This window comes from Hyperolius riggenbachi, chromosome 3 (assembly GCF_040937935.1).
Source record: "Hyperolius riggenbachi isolate aHypRig1 chromosome 3, aHypRig1.pri, whole genome shotgun sequence".
NCBI lineage: Eukaryota > Metazoa > Chordata > Amphibia > Anura > Hyperoliidae > Hyperolius > Hyperolius riggenbachi.
Window position 1 is genome coordinate 266,321,877 of NC_090648.1, and position 22,687 is coordinate 266,344,563.

At 45.5% G+C, this 22,687-nt stretch overlaps 1 protein-coding gene across 1 annotated transcript in view; it reads left to right on the forward strand.

Annotated features, from left to right (window-relative positions):
* The window catches only part of ABCD2 (ATP binding cassette subfamily D member 2), an 82,078-nt gene that overhangs the window by 33,607 nt on the left and 25,784 nt on the right, over positions 1 to 22,687 (forward strand). The window contains exons 7-8 of the mRNA XM_068276305.1: positions 18,274 to 18,419; positions 19,754 to 19,838. Of these exons, the coding sequence (XP_068132406.1) occupies positions 18,274 to 18,419; positions 19,754 to 19,838 (231 nt within the window). The remainder of the gene's footprint in view (positions 1 to 18,273; positions 18,420 to 19,753; positions 19,839 to 22,687) is intronic.

Below are 22,687 nucleotides of genomic sequence, written 5' to 3' on the forward strand. Positions count from 1 at the left end.
GTGTCGGAATTAATGCTAAGTCATCCTGAACCTAGAACTTTAGATGAGGCCATAAGTCTTGCCATCAAAATAGACCGCAGAGTACGTTTTCACAGGTCTACCAGGCAGCGACCCTTCATGCGCTCACAACCTTCCACAAGTGTTACCACTTCCTCTTCTACTGAGGAGCCCATGCAGCTGGGTCACTCTAAATTATCCGAGACAGAGAAATTGAGAAGGAGAAAAGAGGGTCTGTGCTTATATTGTGGGGACAAGGGTCATATTGCCTCTGTTTGTTCCAAGAAGCCGGAAAACTTCTCCGCCTAGGGTTAGTCGGGGGTACTACCCTGGGCGAGAATTCCGTACCTCCAAAAGATAAAATCTTATTTCCCATTTCCATTTCTTGGGACAAACAAGACATTGCACTGCAGGCTTTTATTGATACGGGCGCTGCAGCCAATTTTATGGATTATAATTTAGCACTGAGGTTTACCTCAGCCTTATAGCTCCTTCGCTGATGTGTTTTGTCCACGATCGGCCGATTCACTACCACCTCATAGGCCTTATGACTGTCCAATCGAGCTTAGACCAGGAACCATGCCCCCTAGAGGTCATCTTTATAATCTCACGGGACCCGAAAAGGTGGCCATGAGGGAGTACATTCAGGAAAACTTAGATAAGGGGTTCATTAGACCCTCTAGATCACCCGCGGGGGCAGGATTTTTCTTCGTAAAGAAAAAAGATGGGGGGCTGCGTCCTTGCATCGACTATCGAGCTCTTAATGCCATAACGATAAAGAACCGATACCCACTCCCCCTGATTGATGATCTTTTTTCTCAGGTCACAGGTGCCCAGATCTTTACTAAACTAGATCTCAGGGGAGCTTACAATCTGGTCAGAATTAGACAGGGTGACGAATGGAAGACGGCATTTAATACTCAGGATGGGCATTACGAGTACCTAGTCATGCCCTTTGGTCTGTGTAATGCCCCCGCTGTTTTCCAAGAATTAGTTAATGACATTTTTAGGGAGGTGGTAGGGAAATTTGTGGTCGTTTATTTGGACGACATTCTGATTTTTTCTCGCAATATCAGGGAACATAGATCTCAGGTCCAGTATGTATTACAAAAGTTACGGGAGAATTCATTATATGCCAAGTTGGAGAAATGTTTGTTTGAAGTCAATGAAGTCCCATTTCTTGGCTATATCATTTCCAGATCTGGGTTAGCTATGGATAGCAGTAAAGTTGCGGCAGTTTTAGACTGGCCGCAACCAGTTGATCTAAAGGCCTTACAACGTTTTCTGGGGTTTGCTAACTATTACAGGAAATTTATAAAGGGGTACTCCGCTCTGGTAGCTCCCCTCACTGACATGACTAAGAAAGGGGCTAATGTTAGCAGTTGGTCTCCCGAAGCCATTTCTGCTTTTACGAGTCTTAAAACTGCCTTTTGTTCGGCCCCCATTTTGCACCATGTCGATTCGTCCAGGCCATTCATAGTGGAGGTAGACGCATCAGAGATCGGGGTTGGGGCAGTCTTGTCACTGTACTCCGGATCACAAGGGAGACTTCACCCTTGCGCGTTTTTTTCGAAAAACTTTTCTGAGGCAGAGAGGAATTACGATATCGGGAACAGGGAGCTATTAGCCGTGAAGTTGGCTTTTGAGGAGTGGCGACACTGGCTGGAGGGGGCGGAACATGTGATTACGGTCTATACGGATCATAAGAACCTGGAATATCTGAAGGGGGCTAAGAGGTTAAATCCCAGGCAGGCACGGTGGTCTTTATTCTTTTCTAGGTTTGATTTCATCATCACGTTTAAACCTGGAAGCAAAAATATCAAGGCTGATGCTCTTTCACGATGTTTTGACATTGAATCAGTACTGCCCTCCGAACCAGATCCAATTTTATCTGAGAAAATTGTCGTAGCCAGTATAGACTCTATGAGGGATATTGCCTCTGTCCTGCTTCCCTACCAACAGGATAGTCCAGTAGGGAAACCGTCTGACCTCATGTTTGTACCGTTACAGTTCAGATTACAAATACTTCAATTCTTTCATGCTCATAAGCTAGCTGGTCACCCTGGAGTGGCTCGAACTAGAGAATTATTGTCCAGGAGCGTCTGGTGGCCTTCGTGGAGGAGTGATGTTGAGGATTTTGTTGTGTCTTGTTCAGTGTGCTCACGGAGTAAACCCTCACGTGTATCTCCGATGGGTACCCTCCAGCCGCTGCCTATACCCTCCGAGCCCTGGACTCATGTATCCATGGATTTTGTGGGGGAATTACCACCCTCGGACGGTAATACGGTGATTTGGGTCATTGTGGACCGATTCTCTAAGATGGCTCATTTTGTACCTTTGAAGAAACTTCCTTCCGCTAAAGAACTTGCAGATCTTTTCGTAATCCACATTCTTCGTCTTCACGGGGTTCCTGAGAACATAGTATCTGACAGGGGGGTGCAGTTCATTTCAGAATTCTGGAGAGAATTTTGCAAGGCATTAGGGATCACCCTCTCCTTTTCATCTGGGTTTCATCCCCAAACTAATGGGCAAACGGAGAGAATGAATCAGTCCTTGGAACAATACCTCCGATGTTATGTGGCAGACAATCAAACAGAGTGGGTTCAGTACTTACCATATTCTGAATTTGCCCATAATAATCTTCGGAGTTCTTCCTCTGGGTTTTCACCTTTTCAAATTGTCAATGGAAGGTCACCAAGGTTTTCATCACTCCCTGTCAGGTCCTCACCTTTTCCTGCCCTAGAGGTCTGGCAAGAGACGCTAAGAACTCTTTGGAGGGAGGTTAATAATAATTTAAGGAAAACAGTCTCGGCCCAGAAACAACAGGCTGACCGAAGGCGTTCTCCTGAGTGGGAGTTCTCTCCCGGAGATCTTGTCTGGATCTCCACTCGGCATATCGCCTTACGACAGCCATCAGCTAAACTTGGACCTAAATTTATAGGTCCATATCCTGTAGCCAAAAGGATCAATAGGGTATCTTATCAAGTGACATTACCTCAGTCAATGCGGGGAGTAAGAACATTTCATGTGTCATTGCTGAAACCCGCAGTACAGGTGGACTCTGGTCCCCCTCCTGTGCTTGTTGACGGTGAACCTGAGTATGAGGTTGAGAGAATTCTGGATTCCCGGTTTGTTCAGAATTCTCTTCAGTATCTGGTTCATTGGAAGGGTTATGGTCCGGAGGAGAGATCCTGGGTACCAGCACATCAATTTCATGCACAGGAACTCATACGGGAATTTCATGATACAAACCCTGATAGACCTTCATTGGCGCGTTCGGAGACCACGCCTCAGGGGAGGGGTAATGTCAGGCATGGACTCACCCCCACCGCCAGCGGTAGTGCGAACGCCGCGCTCGCGGCTGACGTCATCGGGACCCCGAACTTCCGGTCTGTCCCGGCGGCATCCTCCTCCGCTCAGCGTACCACCAGGAGCATGTCTCAGCAGGGCAGGGCAACGCGCACACGCACGGAGCGTCACGCCCTTTATGCCCTGAGGAGGAAAATCACATGAGCAGGCTGCCGGGACAGTTGCCGCCTCCTTCCTGACATCATCGGGGGGGGTGGAGTTTGCTGAAGTGACAGTCTGCATTTAAGCAGCAGACTGTCAGTATTCTGTGTCCGCTGTAGCGATCACACCTGTGTTAGCTCTCGGATCCACAGTATACTTATATATTGGTACTGCCAATATATAAGTACTGGAAGAAACATACCATTGTGATTTATCTGTGCCTTTGACCTTTTTGCTCGTTCTTGACCTTGCTCTTGCCTAATCCTCTTGTACTTTTGCCAATCTGATCTCCTGTTGCCGACCTTGCTGTACCTCTCGTTTTCGCCTCTGATCTGTGATACTGTACCTTGATATTCCGATCTCCTGTTGCCGAACCCCGGCTCGTTATTAGACTCCGTCCTAGCCTCCTGATTCTGTACCTTGCTTTATTGATACTCTGTTGCCGAATTTTGCTTGTTTCACTATCCTCCTCCAGCGGGCCCTTGCCGCTGGACGAAAGTTGCCGCTAGCAGTGTGTCTCGCCACTGCGTAGTGCCTATTACTGTTGCACCAATCACTATACACCTTGAGTGGGCAGGGGTTAGTTTATATATCGGATTGTCGGTGAGACTGCAGCTCACCCATAATCAGATATACGTCTGTGTGCCGGTGATACTGCAGATTACCGGTAATCAGACACTCTCTGCGTCCACCTATCGTCACAGATCGTGACAGTTACATAGTTATTTGGGTTGAAAAAATACATACGTCCATCGAGTTCAACCAGGGAACAAAGTACAACACTAACACCAGTTGACTCCCTCACATATCCCTGTTGATCCAGAGGAAGGTGATAAACCCTTACAAGGCATGGTCCAATTAGCCCCAAAAGGGAAAAAAATTCCTTCCCGACTCCAGATGGCAATCAGATAAAATCCCTGGATCAACATCATTAGGCATTATCTAGTAATTGTAGCCATGGATGTTTTTCAGCGCAAGCAAAGCATCTAAGCCCCTTTAAATGCAGGTATAGAGTTTGCCATAACTACTTCCTGTGGCAATACATTCCACATCTTAATCGCTCTTACTGTAAAGAACCCTTTCCTAAATAAATGGCTAAAAGGTTTTTCCTCCATGCGTAGATCATGTCCTCTAGTCCTTTGAGAAGGCCTAGGGACAAAAAGCTCATCCTCCAAGCTTTTATATTGCCCTCTGATGTATTTATACATGTTAATTAGATCCCCTCTAAGGCGTCTTTTCTCTAGACTATATAAACCCAGTTTATCTAACCTTTCTTGGTAAGTGAGACCTTCCATCCCATGTATCAATTTTGTTGCTCGTCACTGCACCTGCTCTAATAATGCAATATCTTTCCTGTAATGTGGTGCCCAGAACTGAATTCCATATTCCAGATGTGGCCTTACTAGAGAGTTAAGCAGGGGCAATATTATGCTAGCATCTCGAGTTTTTATTTCCCTTTTAATGCATCCCAAAATTTTGTTAGCTTCAGCTGCAGCGGCTTGGCATTGAGTACGATTATTTAACTTGTTGTCGATGAGTACTCCTAAGTCCTTCTCCAAGTTTGATGTCCCCAACTGTATCCCATTTATTTTGTATGGTGCTAGACCATTGGTACGACCAAAATGCATGACTTTACATTTTTCAACATTGAATTTCATCTGCCATTTATGCGCCCATATAGCCATCCTATCCAGATCCTGTTGCAATATGTCCCCATCTTCCTGAGAGTTGATGATTCTGCACAATTTTGTATCATCTGCAAAAATAGCAACATTGCTCACTACTGCATCTACTAGGTTATTAATAAATAAATTGAAGAGCACTGGACCCAGTACAGACCCCTGTGGGACCCCACTGCTAACATTCTCCATTGACCACAGCTCTTTGTTTTCTGTCCATTAGCCAGTTTCCTATCCATGCACATAGAGTCTTCCCCAGTCCTTGCATTCTCAACTTTTGCACCAGACTTTTGTGGGGAACAGTGTCGAAGACCTTTGCAAAGTCCAAGTATATCACATCTAAAGCATTCCCAATATCCACATTAGCGTTCACTACCTCATAAAAGCTGAGCATGTTAGTCAAACAGGACCTGTCTTTAGTAAACCCAAGTTGATGCTGAGAAATACGATTATTTTCGACTATGAAGTCATGCATAGTATCTCTTAGTAACCCCTCAAATAGTTTGCATACAACTGATGTTACGCTTACATGTCTATAATTTCCTGGATCTGATTTTTTGCCTTTCTTAAATAATGGGAAAACGTGGGCTGTACGCCAATCCACTGGGACTCTGCCAGTTGAAAAAGAGTCACAAAAGATAAGATAAAGAGGTTTATCTATAACTGAACTTAATTCCCTTAGGACTCGAGAATGCATGCCATCCGGGCCAGGTGCTTTGTCTATTTTTAATTTATTTAGTCTTACCTTCACTTCTTCCTGCATTAAGTATTTAATATTACAGTTGGAAGATTGAGACTCTTCTGCCTCTGTAATTTTCAACAGTGATATTTCCCTTGTGAAGACAGAAGCAAAGAAAGCATTTAATAACTCTGCCTTACCTTGGTCATCCACCATTGAGTTCCCACCCTCATCCTTTAGGAGTCCAATACAGTCAACCTTTCTTTTTTTACAGTTGATGTACTTCTAAAACTTTTTGGGGTTAGATTTAATATCCCTAGCAATTTAATTTTCAGCTTCAGTCTTTGCCAGCCTAATTTCTTTTTTACAATTTTTATTGCACTCCTTATAATTGCTTAATGCAGCTTTGGCCCCTCCTGTTTTAGGGCCTTATAGGCATTCTTTTTCCTCTTCATTTTATCTCTAACCTTTCTATTCATCCATAGAGGCCTTTTTTTTATTCCTAGACATTTTTGTTTCCATATGGGATATTCATACTACAATATTGATTGAGAATAAGTTTAAAAGCTTGCCATTTCCATTCAGTGTCCTCCCCTTGTATTCAATAGGAACAAAGAAAGCAATAAAAACCTGATAGACACTGCACAATTTTCATTATTTCTTTTGCTTTTTGAAAGAGAATTTAAATTGGACAGGGAATGACCAGAAACAGTCATAAAAATGCAAGAAAAACTATTCTCGATGCTGTCTAAGGCTACTTTAACACTATATATATTGATTTGTGCATCCTGGAAAATAGGTTTGCAACACAACGGTTTTGAAAAGTCACATTGCGCATTACTACTTTGATGCGACATATAAAAGTGAATTACTAACCATTGCTACGCAACACGACAAATGCAGTGTGGAAGTACCTAAGGGCCCTTTCACACTTATGTGTGGTGCTGTTCATTATGACTCGCTGCACATTGGGTCCATTGACTTTCATGTTACCGTTCACAGTACAGAAAGTGTTTCTGCGCATTGCAATGTAATGTGCCCAGAAAGGCGGGAGCACTGCAACAACGCATGTGTTGACTAGTGTTAAAGAGTCCTAAAAGTGTAAGTATTGGTTAAAGTTGGATCTTTAAATTATAAAAAGCCGAGATCTGGAATGTGGTCAGTAAGTCCATGCACCGAATTTTAGCTCTTTTTAAATCTAGGCTCTGGTGGAATATTAAGTATAACAAAGTATACATAGGAGATCACTTTGCCCCACTCTGGCTGAGGCCTTGTAACGATTGTGGAATTCTCTCCGTGATCAGCGCACAAGACGTGCGCTGACACTGCGGAAATCTTCCACAAGCGTATAATTTGCGGGAACCCAGCAAAAGGTGCAATGCACCTGTAGAGGGAAATTCCTGTCGACAGGGGGAGCTGTGGAGTGCAGAGGAACAGCTCCTCTGCCCTGCCACACACGCCAGACAGGAATTGCACGAAGGGAAGAAACGCAGGGCAAGATAGCCCTGAAGGAGAGAGAGCAAAGCGACAGATTGTATGTGTGTGCACCAAACTAGTCGCCAACCCGTGACGGTGCATACACAACAGCAGATATGAAGTAGGAACGCAATCGCGGGAGAGGCGATTGCCAGAGGTTACACAAGGCTACAGCAAGGCAGAGCATGAGAGTAGCAAAGGCACAGCAAATCATACAATGAGGAGATAAGGAAAATAACAAATGCTAACTAAACACGAACACCGCACTCATTCGCAACAGTGCACGCGTTTATGCGCGGACCCCGCGTGATAAGCACAACAGGGACAAGCACGCCTAACTAACCACCGACAGACAAACATAAAACAGAGGATGCGAGCGATTTCTTAACGGTTACCTCACCGAGCCTCCAGCAAGCGTTCGTAGCAGACAAGACAGATACACGGAAACAGGAATACGTAAGAGATACGATCCACTGCTCTTACCGTCAGAGCGAGTGCGATCCAAGTAAGGCAACAACAAAACAGAAGGGCCTACCAGCAACAACCGCTGCTCTGGTTAGCACCCCACAGACAGACAGAACAGGCAATACAAATAATGCAATCCTAACTGCACTAGGCAAACCTGCCTAGTGCAGTCCCAGGAACTACTCTAGGCTAATCTTCAAACAAAGAGCAAGGCTGACACTCCAGGCGAGTGTTCCACAGGACTAACTCTTATGACCAGCAACTTACTGTGGGAAACATAGCTCTTTATAGAGCAAGCCCACAAGGGATGTGGCTAGGCAATCTGCATGACAAACGTATGCAAATTCCTCAGCAGCAAGCTGCACAACTGACAAAAGGTCTCTCTTCCAGAGACCTGCAGAATGCAGACCTGAACAGTGGTCAAAAGGCTGCCTGCCTGCGCAGGCAGCCACACGGATCCTCACAGTACCCCCCCTAGGGTCGGATTCCAGACGACCCTCTAACCCAGGGGTCAGCAACCCGCGGCTCGGGAGCCGCAAGCGGCTCTTTTTCCCCTTTGCCGCGGCTCAGTCCCGCCTCCGGTGCTGCAGGGCTGCCCATTCTGACACTACACCGGTAGTGGGTATCAGTGGTTGCGGCGTGCGTGTGACGTTTGCGCGTGTGACGTCACGTGTGCTGCCGCTGGCCGGCAGCCTATCAGAGAGGCCGCCGGACCAGTGCAGGGCTTCGGGCGGCCATTTTCCCGTAGCCCTGCAGTGTAGTGCAGGCAGGACGTGACGTCGGGAAGGAAGAGGAGCCGACGGAGTTGCGCGCCACAAGGAGGTCGGGACCGGAGGTCGGGACAGGAGGAGATCGTGACAGGAGGTCTTCTTACTAGGTGAGTAAATGGGGTTTTCTTTTCAGATCTGCTGAAGGATTTGTGCATATTGGGGTCATTTCTGCTGAAGGATTTCTGCATATTGGGGTCATTTCTGCTGAAGGATTTCTGCATATTGGGGTCATATTTGCTAATGATTTGTGCATATTGGGGGTCATTTCTGCATATTGGGGACATATCTGCTAACGATTTGTGCATATTGGGGGTCATATCTGCATATTGGGGTCATATCTGCTAACGATTTGTGCATATTGGGGACATATCTGCTAACGATTTGTGCATATTGGGGGTCATATCTGCATATTGGGGTCATATCTACTAACGATTTGTGCATATTGGGGACATATCTGCTAACGATTTGTGCATATTGGGGATATATCTGCTAACGATTTGTGCTTATTGTGGTTATATCTGCATATTGGGGACATATCTGCTAACGATTTGTGCATATTGGGGTCATATCTGCTAACGATTTATGCATATTGGGGTCATATCTGCTAACGATTTGTGCATATTGGGGTCATATCTGCTAACGATTTATGCATATTGGGGTCATATCTGCTAACGATTTGTGCATATTGGGGACATATCTGCTAACGATTTGTGCATATTGGGGACATATCTGCTAACGATTTGTGCATATTGGGGACATATCTGCTAACGATTTGTGCATATTGGGGTCATATCTGCTAACGATTTGTGCATATTGGGGACATATCTGCTAACGATTTGTGCATATTGGGGACATATCTGCTAACGATTTGTGCATATTGGGGTCATATCTGCTAACGATTTGTGCATATTGGGGACATATCTGCTAACGATTTGTGCATATTGGGGACATATCTGTTTTATAATGGTTTTGCGGCTCCCAGTTTTTTTTCTCTTTTCGGAAACGGGTCCAAGTGGCTCTTTCATTCTTAAAGGTTGCAGACCCCTGCTCTAACCTGATATTTGCAAAAGACTCTAACTGAAGACTCATGAAGGTCAGGACAGCCCGACAAGGCCCAATTCCAGAGTCAGTCCAGCCGAAACCGACCTCATCAGAAGCAAACGCCACCGAAACATGCCCATCAGTACTACCAGTCTCAGTATAACACCCATCAGGACTGTGAATGCCCGAGAAGAAGCCATCGACACCCTCCAGACAATACCCACCACCTTCTAAGGAGCGTCCGAAAATACCAAACCTGCCACAATACCTGTTCGAAGTGTCCCTTACAACACAAAAGCCACTGTTGATCTTATCCAGGGTACCAAGCAAAATTTCTCCCGGAATCTCCCAGAACCTTTTGAAGCTCCACAGAGATCCCAAGAGGGCAGAACAACCACCAGGCTCACATGGAGAACTATCAAGCCCTCCTATGGAACCAATGACTATTCTGAATTCAGAATTACGAGGACACCCATCAAGATCAAGACTTTCAGGGACCACTTCTGGGCATGCAAGCAGGCAGGCCATATCAGAGCATGTCTCCACCGAGGAAGCATCTGAGCATGCTGGTAACCGAGGCACACTTGGGCTTTCTGGGTCCCATGAGGCAAATGGAGGTTCAAACAGGCCAGTATCCAGATAATCTCCATATGGGTGGAGTTCAGGAACAAGAACAGACTTTTTAACTGCTTCAATATAGTGTGCGATCCTACCTATAACAGGATCCACACAAGCTTTGGATTGGGGCAAAAAACCCGGAAACTGAGAAACATCATTGAAAACATCATTATCATACTGAATGGTTTTGCACATTTCAGACTTGACAGAAATAACCTCTTTATTTGTGGTTGCTATGGGCAACGAATCTTTTGGCTGACAAGCCAAATCAGCAGATTGGCCTGCAAGCACCAATTTATTAACATATGGTAATGACACTGGAATGTTGCATAACCTAATCTGATCAGCATCATGCTCTGCAGGAAAAAACTCATAGAAATAACCTGGCAGGGGAATTCTAAGCTTACGAGAAAATACATGACTCAGAAATCTGCAAGGGTTATGTCTCAGATTCACGTGTCTGGCACACTCATCCGCCCACACAAACAGATCCCCTTGGAAAAGATTGTAAGCAATCTGAGCACTCCAAGTGGAAATAGTGGTGGCCTGAAATTCAGGATTTGCTAAGAATCTGAAACATTCTGATATAAACTCATCTCTGGTTTCAGAGTCCAGTATCTTAAACCTCTTAAAGATACAGGACCCATCTTTGACCAAATCGTACAAATCGGAAATTTCCTCTACACTGGGAATTTCGGTTGGGCTGGTCATACTGTAACGATTGTGGAATTCTCTCCGTGATCAGCGCACAAGACGTGCGCTGACACTGCGGAAATCCTCCACAAGCGTATAATTTGCGGGAACCCAGCAAAAGGTGCAATGCACCTGTAGAGGGAAATTCCTGTCGACAGGGGGAGCTGTGGAGTGCAGAGGAACAGCTCCTCTGCCCTGCCACACATGCCAGACAGGAATTGCACGAAGGGAAGAAACGCAGGGCAAGATAGCCCTGAAAGAGATTGAGCAAAGGGACAGATTGTATGTGTGTGCACCAAACTAGTCTCCAATCCGCGACGGTGCATACACAACAGCAGATATAAAGTAGGAACGCAATCGCGGGAGAGGCGATTGCCAGAGGTGACACAAGGCTACACCAAGGCAGAGCACGAGAGTAGCAAAGGCACAGCAAATCATACAATGAGGAGATAAGGAAAACAACAAACGCTAACTAAACGCGAACACCGCACTCATTCGCAACAGTGCATGCGTTTATGCGCGGACCCCGCGTGATAAGCACAACAGGGACAAGCACGCCTAACTAACCCCCGACAGACAAACATAAAACAGAGGACGCGAGCGCTTGCTTAACGGTTACCTCACCGAGCCTCCAGCAAGCGTTCGTAGCAGACAAGACAGATACACGGACACAGGAATACGTAAGAGATACGATCCACTGCTCTTACCGTCAGAGCGAGTGCGATCCAAGTAAGGCAACAACAAAACAGAAGGGCCTACCAGCAACAACCGCTGCTCTGGTTAGCACCCCACAGACAGACAGAACAGGCAATACAAATAATGCAATCCTAACTGCACTAGGGAAACCTGCCTAGTGCAGTCCCAGGAATTACTCTAGGCTAATCTTCAAACAAAGAGCAAGGCTGACACTCCAGGCGAGTGTTCCACAGGACTAACTCTTATGACCAGCAACTTACTGTGGGAAACATAGCTCTTTATAGAGCAAGCCCACAAGGGATGTGGCTAGGCAATCTGCATCACAAACGTATGCAAATTCCTCAGCAGCAAGCTGCACAACTGACAAAAGGTCTCTCTTCCAGAGACCTGCAGAATGCAGACCTGAACAGTGGTCAAAAGGCTGCCTGCCTGCGCAGGCAGCCACGCGGATCCTCACAGGCCTCAAGTGTTTCCACACAGAAGAGACCTCAGTCCAGAATTTAAACGCAAGTGGGAGGCAAATTTTGAAAATTGTGCTAATGTATGTCTGGGTCTAATGAATGATCTGGACGAGGCCGAGTTGGCTACAGTAGAAGAGAACATTATTAAGATCACTTCTGAATTGAGTCCGTTATCAGAGGAAACTCTGTATAAAAAAAGGAACGATTTTTTGAATAATCACATTAAAAAATATAACAAAGATTTAGTCATCTTGAGAGATAAGAAATTATTTAACGACAGACTTGCATATAAAACAGGCCAGGCGTACAGGTGGGACTCTCCAACAGGTGAGACCACAACCAGCAGATACTGCCGAGGAATCTGATTCCTCGGCAGCGAGTGGTGTTTCAGCTACCTCGGCCTCGAGCAATAATTCTAGCACAACCAGACGGAGATACCCCACTCGCCATCAGGAGAAAGACAGGGACTTCCCTAAAAAGATTACAAAAAGTACCAAAAATAAATCAAAATGCACACAGGCCTTAGAAGAAGGTCCGGGGGCAACTGGGGGTATGCCCACCCAACAATCATCGTCCTTTACTGCATCTTTTTTAGAGTAGTGCCGCCCCAAAGGGGTGACCAGACTCATACTAGAGCAGGGACATTTAATGCCCAACCCCAATGTCCCAATGATGAATTACAGGTAATCAACCTCACAGGTGAATCCGTCCCAGAGGCAGTCATGAGACTGCTGGGACGAGGTTTGGGTTTCTGTCCACCGCAGCAACTTGATCGATTTGAATTTGTTGTAGATTTACAATTATTTTGCAGAAAACTCTTTTTTCAATCTACGCTGCGGGACAAAACACAGCCTAGACCCACTATCAAAATACCCACTTTGACATTACAAGATATGGATGCATTGGAAGATCTTAACTGTTTGCTAGCTGAAGGCGGCGGGTTGTTTTTGGAGGATGATGATGCGGTTGGGGGGCATACACCTTTGACTGCCTCGTGTCCAAGATACCCCTCAATTAATAAACAATTTTTTAATCGTTCACAACGCTTTCCACCTGTATCCAGCAACATGGGGTTGCGATGCTTTATTAGAGCCGTGGAGAGAGATATATTGCCAATATCGAGATAGGGGATGAGAGCATGTCAAATCTGAGCCGGGAGGAGTGTGAGGCTCTAGATCTGATTTTGAGACGACCTGATTGGACGATCAAGCCCTCCGATAAGGGGGGCAATGTCGTCATCATCTCTACTGAAAAGTATAAAACTATGTGTCTGGACATTTTGGACCGTGGGGAGTGCTATGTGAGGGTCTCGGCATCGAGGGTTGACAACTGTCAGCCTAAATTGTTTTTCATTATTGACACTGCACTGAAGAAAAATATAATTGATGAGAAGATCGCACAGTTTCTGAAAGTGGGAGACCCTGTACTACCGACGCTTTATGCACTTCCAAAAGTGCACAAGCGCCTTATGAATCCACCGGGACGCCCGATTGTATCGGGAAGGGGCTCCTTAACGGAAAGGGCCAGTATATACGTTGATAAACATCTACAGCTGCATGTACAGGGTCGCCCATCCTATATTAAAGATACTACGCATCTTTTGCGCATCCTAGATGGGGTGCAGGTTCCAGCTGGGACTTTATTGGTCTCCCTTGATGTCGAGGCGTTATATTCCAGCATTCCCCACGGTCCCGGTGTTCGGGCGGTGGCCAACTTCTTACGTGAACTGGGGGTGCAGGATGCTGCGCATAACTCTTTTCTGTTACAGTTGCTGGAGTTCGTGTTAGACAACAATGTATTTACATTTGATGGTGAAAGGTTCCTCCAGGTGCAGGGTGCAGCGATGGGGACGACGTGTGCCCCGTTGTACGCAAACCTGTACCTGGGAGATTGGGAACGTGATATTTTTTCGGACGACGGCTTGTCGGTGTACCTGTGCCACCTGCTCGTGTGGCACAGGTACATAGACGACATCTTGGTGTTATGGACGGGTACATCGCAGCAGGTTACCGAATTTGTCGAGCAGATTAATACAAATAGCCGCAATTTGAAATTTACACTCGATTTCGATGGCCATAGTATATCATTTTTGGATTTACGCATTACAATACAACGTGGTGGATATTTGAGTACTACACTATTTAGAAAAGCGACGGCTACGAAAGCTCTCTTACATGCAGAGAGCTTTCACCCCGCACATACCATCCGGGGAATCCCGATGGGCCAATATTTAAGAGCACGGCGCAATTGTTCGGAAGAAGCGACGTTTCTGCAAGAGGCACGGGAATTACGTAACAGATTTAGAGCCCGGGGATACCGGGATAAATACTTATGGCGAGCCTTTAGTAGGGCATTACGGAGCAATAGACGTGATCTGCTGGGACAGCGATACCATCGCCGCATTGATGATACGAGTCCGTTGTCCCGTTTTTGTACACGTTTTTGTGAGCAGCACCCTGCACTAAAAAGAATTTTGAATAGGCATTGGTATCTACTTCTGAATGATCCGGTGATAGGGCCTCACATTCCGCCTAGGCCCAGTTTGACATTTCGCAAGTCCAGGTCTTTGCGAGATGCCTTAGTCCGCAGCCATTTTGTTGGAGTAACTCCCAAGAGACACTGCCCAGTGGTGGGGACATTCTCCTGTGGAGATGTGACTTTTGTCGATTTATGCAGGTGGGTAAGGATGTGCGGCTGTCTGGTGACAGGACACTGGCGCTTTCCCATTTTGTCAATTGTAAATTTAAATTGGTTGTCTATTTGCTGATATGCCAATGTGGTGCGTTTTACATCGGTAAGACAAAACGAGCACTTTGTGAACGAATGTCTGAACATATCACCAATATCGAGAAGGGTGACGCACAGTCTCCTGTCGCTAGGCATGTCGCACTCCACCACAATGGGAATGTGAGGGTGGTGAAATTTGTAGGTTTAGACCGCATCCACCCTACAATAAGGGGGGGGGGCAATTTGGATCGCCTCCTGCTGCGTTGTGAATCCAGATGGATTTACAATTTAAAGGCATGCTCTCATCCAGGCCTCAATGAACAGCTCAGCTATGCCCACTTTCTGCCGCTATAGTTGTTCTGCCTGCGTGCATGGTGCACCGCTTCTGTGTGCTGTTGCCCTTTATCCTGTGCCTAGTGTGAGGGTCCGAGCCGCGACATTCCTCCTACTTAAAAGGGGCCACTTAGTCGTAGATTAGGCTTACCAATATATCGAGATTAGGCAAATTTTAATTACGCAACTGATCCCATGACCCACTGCGTTTTGGCATAGGGTCTTGCTTTGGTTCTTATTTCTATAGAGTCATTGGGACTCCAATTATCCTGTCTACCCTTTTTGAATATCAGGATCATTCTCATACAGCTATACATGCCTTAAGATGATAATGCATAGGATGTGGCCCATTTGAAAGGATCAACTCTTTGTAGTTAACACTGCCCTGGTAGGGCTTTAGATCATAGTCAGAGCAGAAATGTTGGATTTTTTCTTTATGTCTTGTCCTGGGACGCTCGTCCTGGGATTCGCCTCTGGTGGGAAGGTAGCAGGACTTAGGCCATTGTGACAGACGAGGCGCACTTTTGGATAAGCTTGGCAGTGTGCTTTGATGCTGGACGACATTTTTAGTTGCCAGTTGTTTCTTTGCGCTTATGTCTGTCGCAATGTATCTTTGTTTTCTTGTTTTTGCCTAGCTACTGCTGACTAGCTGTCCTGCACCTCTGCCATTGGCTACCTTGGACGCGCCTCCCGGACCTTTATGTGATTGGTTGTGGTGGATGTTTTAAGATGAGTGTGTGCACGGAGGGAAGCCACGCTCCCCTGAGGAAGCCGGCAAAACTGTTGGGAGTGCTTCCCTTCTCCCACATGGGACGCCGCACCGCCCCAGTCACCTAACAGCGGGATCCAGCAGGCGAAATCCAATCACTCCGCATTTGGCTCAGCATAGCTAACTGGGCATCTGCGGCAGGACCCGATGCTGCAGGCCGCTCTGCTATACCCACGCTCCTGGTGGACATCGCTCCAGCGCACCACACGTGTGCCAGCACCAGCCGTTTTCAATATCAGCTCCAACCATCAAGATCCGGAGTGGTGAGATTTCATTGACTGTACTGTGCATATGGGAATGCTTATGACAGCTGTTGTGGCGATGGCCAATCTATGAGCATACATTGCATAAAGCTTTTTTTGCTTCCCTGATTTGCAGTGCTGACACCACTAACCGAGCTTGCAGGACTAACCCCTTTACACAAGGCTCTCTTTTCTTCCCTGATTTGCTGTGCTGAAACCACCAACTGAGTTTGCAGGATTAATCCTTTTGTTGTGGAGGAATACTTTCTGTGGAAACGTTCTGGAGACTGTACCCTGTGAAGAGTTCATTAGATACTTTAGCAGTCCCTGGTGTGTACATTATCACGGCCGTGGTGTGCATGTGTGTGTGGGTATATATATATGCGGAGTGACTTATGGTTGTCTGTGGCGGGGTGGCCATCCCATGTTGTTTTTAAACACTTTTGTATTTTGTTCAATAAAATAACCCATTTTATATTTTCTGTATACAAGGGTCTGAGCAGTCTTTTTGAGTACCGTATTTTTCGGACTATAAGACACTCCAGACTGTAAGACACACCTGGGTTTAGAGTAAAAAAATCAGGGGCAAAAAAATATACTAAACCTGGTGCGTCCATGGTGCAGGGGCGTTTTATGGACCTTCCCTCCCCGAATTATTATGCCCCCCTTTATGTCTTTCTTGTACTTCTTGTGTCCCCCGGTGTTCACCTATGTCCCTCTGTGTCCTCTGTCCCCCTTGTGTCCTCACCCCCCCCTGTGTCCACTGGTGTCTCCATGTCCTCTGTCCACCTGTGTCCTCTGTCCTGGTGTCCAATGCCCTGTGCTCTGTCCCCCTTCCTCTGTCCCCTTGTCCACTGTTTCCTTCAGTGTTTGCTATCCCTGTGTCCCATTGTCTGCATGCCCCCCTGTGCCCCAGTGTCTGCCTGTCTCCCTATGTCCCAGTATCTGCGTGTCTGCATGTACTCGATTTTCCCGGTGTCTGCGTGTCTTGGTCTGTGTAAACACCTACACTACTTCAGCAGCAGGCTGTCCCCGGTTTCCCAAATACATACCTGTCTTGCAGCTTTGATCATTGCGATGTACTCTTGGTCCCCAATGTGTTTGCGTGTCCCCAGTGTCACATACGAGCAGTATGTACTATGTCTGCATATCTCTCCCGATGTCTGAATTTCCCTGTGACTGCGTGTTAGCAGTGTCTGCGTGTTTGCGATGTACTCTGTGTCCCCAGTGTGTTTGCGTGTCCCCAGCGTGTTTGCGTGTCCCCAGTGTCACATACGAGCAGTTGCCACATATTCAGCAGGCTGTCCTCGGTTTCCGAAATACATGCCTGTCTCGCAGCTTTGATCATCGCGCTGTCTGCCGGTATCGCTGTAGCTTGTATCAATCAGGAAGTCCTGGACATTTTTGCAGAGAAATCCACCAATCCGGCGGGAGCGCTGGCCTCAACCGCCAATCACGCTGCGCACTGCTCGAGCAATGCACCAATCAGGCGAGGGGGTGCTGTGATTGGCCCCAATGACGGAAAGTTGGTCCCGCCCTCAACACCATCGGGCGAGCAGTGCGCAGACACGCAAACACGCTGGGGACACAGAGTACATTGCAAACACGCAGACACTGCAAACACGCAGACACGGGGAAATGCAGACATCGGGAGGGATATGCAGACATAGTAGACACGGGGATAGAGTTACAGGCGCAGGTCCAAATATGTAGCATTCGGACTATAAGACGCACTGACTTTTCCCCCCCATTTTGGGGGGAGAAAAAGTGCGTCTTATAGTCCGAAAAATACGGTATATAGTAGCTGGTTTTTCTTTTTAAAAAAGAAGCAGACACACATGTCTCTATTTTTTGTCACTTTCATTTAGAAACTGTACTAGTCCAAAACCTGTCACTACTGTCAGATTTCTACTACCTACTGTAAGTGACAGCAACATAGGAGAAAAGTAATTTATGGCTCATTTTACTCTGGAAAAAAATGTACTTCTTATTTGTCTATGTTTACACATATTTTAAATTTTTTTTCCATTGTGCCCCTTTAATGGTCCATCAGTATAGTTGTACTTATAAAGGATGGTAGACCAAACAGACTTTGTAATTGTATAAATGTTTTATAGGCCCTACATGTCTATAGGAACACTGAGGGATCAAGTAATATATCCTGACTCAGTGGAAGATATGCATGAAAAAGGATATCAAGACCAAGACTTGGAGCGTATTCTTGATATTGTACATCTTAACCATATAGTACAAAGAGAAGCAGGTATGTAACTTATTTGTACCAAATCTGTCTTCACTTTATGTCAAATATTAAAACAGTAATAGTGTAATTACTATGTAGTACATTATACCTTTGTTGCCAGCGGTTTAGACATTAATTGCTGTGTTGAGTTATTTTGATGGGATTGCAAAGAGAGAGGTATACTAACTTTTGTGAGATACTGTATGCCACAGCAGGTATACTAACGTTGTTGCTTTTTTATACACTGTTGTTTGCAGTAGTTGATTACTATTTATATCTTACTAAAATATATTAATGTAATTTGGCTAGAGGCACCAAATGTTAGCATATGACATTAACAGGAAACTCTATTACATTTCCAAAACTGACTGTAATCACAAACTGTACTTCTTTCCCATCCTGGAATCTGTACTTTTTGTTGAACTACAGACAGTCTAGCTTGGTCTGCCTAATGCTGGGTACACACCATGCGTTTTCAAGCTCGATCCGCCGGTCGATCAGGATCGATTCTCCTACTACCACTTGAGGACTGCAGTGTTAAACCCCCCTAAAGACCAGGCCATGTTTTGAGAAATTGGCCACTGCCAATAGGTCAAGCTGCAGGGCCGCACAACTCAGCACAAAAGTGATCCCCACCCCCGTTTCTCCCCACCAACAGAGCTCTCTGTTGGTGGGGTCTGATCGCCCCCCAGGTATTTGTTTCTTTATAAATGTTTATTTCTTTATTTTAATAATATTTTTTCCAATTTTTATTTTATAATCCCCCTCCCTCCCCCCGCCAGCCAATCAGCGTGATCAGCTGTCATAGGCTTCAGCCTATGATAGCGGATCACTTCCATAGCAACAGAGGGGACAGCCGTGTCACACGGCTGTCCCCAGTACATCGCTGCCTTAGATCCCAGCGCTGTACAAGGTAATTAGACAGCGATTTTGCTGTCTAACAGTCTCCCGAGCGGCGTTCGCTGCTAGGAGATTGAAGGCGGAGCGGAGTTACGCCTACCAAGCAGCCTGCGTGGGATCTCCTGCAGTAGCCGGCCCCAGGACTTGACACCTATTGGGGTTAGGCGGTCCTGGGGCTGCCGCCGCGGTCACGCCCGTTTGTCATGACGCGGTCTTTAGGTAGTTAAAGGACTAGCAACAGCAGCAATTTTATCATGTCATTCTGTGCTAGGATCATTTTGGAGTGGCTGGAGCTTTACATGATGCAGAGTTTGAAAGGATGTGTGGCATCAATCCTAGTAACATGCAGAGTTGAACTAAAGGGGCTACTTATTTGTTGTTGAGTTTTACTTTAACAGTGCATTATTGACAAAAGTGTATGACATATGACTTTACCTACATAAATCTATATACAGGGTGGGATGCCATTTCAGACTGGAAAGATGTCTTGTCAGGAGGCGAGAAACAAAGAATGGGAATGGCACGGATGTTTTACCACAAGTAAGCAAAATATATTCCAGGTCTTCAATACACACAATGGTGGCAATTGTTTTGCTAGCTTCATTGCCTAATAGGTTATTTTCATGCCATTGTACTTGGCAGCAGTCAGAGCATGAAGAACTCAGGGATATGAGGTTTAGCAAATTATTAAACCATGATCCTGCTGTCTTCTGGGCAAAACAAATGGATACAGTACAAAACAGAGTTATTTATCCAGTGGACAACAGATCATTTAAACATTGCAACATAAATATAAACCGGTTTGAGTCCCTTATTAGCACCTGAGAAAACTAGGGTGAATTCATGACTTGACAAGAAGGGGCCTTACTGCCACTGCCATAACAGCCCCCCCAGAGACCCACTTTCTACCCCCCCCCCCATTCTTTACATTTAGTGTGCACGGGACTCAATGATGTATGGGGCATGGCATACTTATGAGGATATATTTTTTATTTTCTAGGCTGACGCACCCATATTGGGTTTTTATGTTGAGAGCTATTAGGAGTAAGTGTGGCACTGTATCGTTTCTATTTATCTTTAAAAAAAATGGTGGAATGGATACTCAGTGGTTAGTAAATTATAAAGAATGCTGCAAGAGTCCATTAGACATTCCCACTCCCCAAAGGACATTCCCACTCCCTGGTGGTAAGGACAAGGCTGATTCGTTCATTAAAAACTTTCTACAAAAGGTATGGACAACTCAGCCTTGTGTAACAATTCTCCACAGCTGGAAACTGGCAGGCAAAGAGTTATAATGATGTATGTTCACCACCTACTGCCAGTTGCACATATTACAGCATTAAATAAATAAAGTTCTGTTATATTCTATACAAACACCTGTATTGAATCTAATAACATACCGTATATTGTTCAGAGAATGACACTTATTGCCACACTGGTCTGAACTGGGCTGTGAGGGACTACAACCAACGCCATGGCTGAGAATTGGGCAGGGGACCAGAGTGTGTACAGCGGCCTAACGACGATCGCTAAAGATCTGGCATGTTGAACCTTTGGCTATGCCTGAGCATCACCCAACGGCATTGTTCTTGGCACCTCCCCACCCACTGGAAGCTGCTTTGTAGAACGCGCTTGTCGTCCCTCCGCCCCCCACATAGTTACATAGTTACATAGTTACATAGTTATTTTGGTTGAAAAAAGACATACGTCCATCGAGTTCAACCAGTATAAAGTACAACACCAGCCTGCTCCCTCACATATCCCTGTTGATCCAGAGGAAGGCGAAAAAACCCTTACAAGGCATGGTCCAATTAGCCCCTAAAGGGAAAAACTCCTTCCCGACTCCAGATGGCAATCAGATAAAATCCCTGGATCAACATCATTAGGCATTACCTAGCAATTGTAGCCATGGATGTCTTTCAACGCAAGGAAAGCATCTAAGCCCCCTTTAAATGCAGGTATAGAGTTTGCCATAACGACTTCCTGTGGCAATGCATTCCACATCTTAATCACTCTAACTGTAAAGAACCCTTTCCTAAATAAATGGCTAAAACGTTTTTCCTCCATGCGCAGATCATGTCCTCTAGTCCTTTGAGAAGGCCTAGGGACAAAAAGCTCATCCGCCAAGGTATTATATTGCCCTCTGATGTATTTATACATGTTAATTAGATCCCCTCTAAGGCGTCTTTTCTCTAGACTAAATAAACCCAGTTTATCTAACCTTTCTCGATAAGTGAGACCTTCCATCCCACGCATCAATTTTGTTGCTCGTCTCTGCACCTGCTCTAAAACTGCAATATCTTTTTTGTAATGTGGTGCCCAGAACTGAATTCCATATTCCAGATGTGGCCTTACTAGAGAGTTAAACAGGGGCAATATTATGCTAGCATCTCGAGTTTTTATTTCCCTTTTAATGCATCCCAAAATTTTGTTAGCTTTAGCTGCAGCTGCTTGGCATTGAGTACGATTATTTAACTTGTTGTCAATGAGTACTCCTAAGTCCTTCTCCAAGTTTGATGTCCCCAACTGTATCCCATTTATTTTGTATGGTGCTAGACCATTAGTACGTCCAAAATGCATGACCTTACATTTTTCAACATTGAATTTCATCTGCCATGTATGTGCCCATATAGCCATCCTATCCAGATCCTGTTGCAATATGACACTATCTTCCTGAGAGTTGATGATTCTGCACAATTTTGTATCATCTGCAAAAATAGCAACATTGCTCACTACTGCATCTACTAGGTCATTAATAAATAAATTGAAGAGCACTGGACCCAGAACAGACCCCTGTGGGACCCCACTGCTAACAGTCTCCCATTTTGAGTACGATCCATTGACCACAACTCTTTGTTTTCTGTCCATTAGCCAGTTCCCTATCCATGAACACAGACTCTTCCCCAGTCCTTGCATCCTCAACTTTTGCACCAGACTTTTGTGGGGAACAGTGTCGAAGGCCTTTGCAAAGTCCAAGTATATCACATCTACAGCATTCCCAATATCCATATTAGCATTCACTACCTCATAAAAGCTGAGCATGTTAGTCAAACAGGACCTGTCTTTAGTAAACCCATGTTGATGCTGAGAAATAAGATTATTTTCTACTATGAAGTCATGTATAGTATCTCTTAGTAACCCCTCAAATAGTTTGCATACAACTGATGTTAAACTTACAGGTCTATAATTTCCTGGATCAGATTTTTTGCCCTTCTTAAATAATGGGAAAACGTGGGCTGTACGCCAATCCACTGGGACTCTGCCAGTTGCAAGAGAGTCACAAAAGATAAGATAAAGGGGTTTATCTATAACTGAACTTAATTCCCTTAGGACCCGAGGATGCATGCCATCCGGGCCAGGTGCCTTGTCTATTTTTAATTTATTTAGTC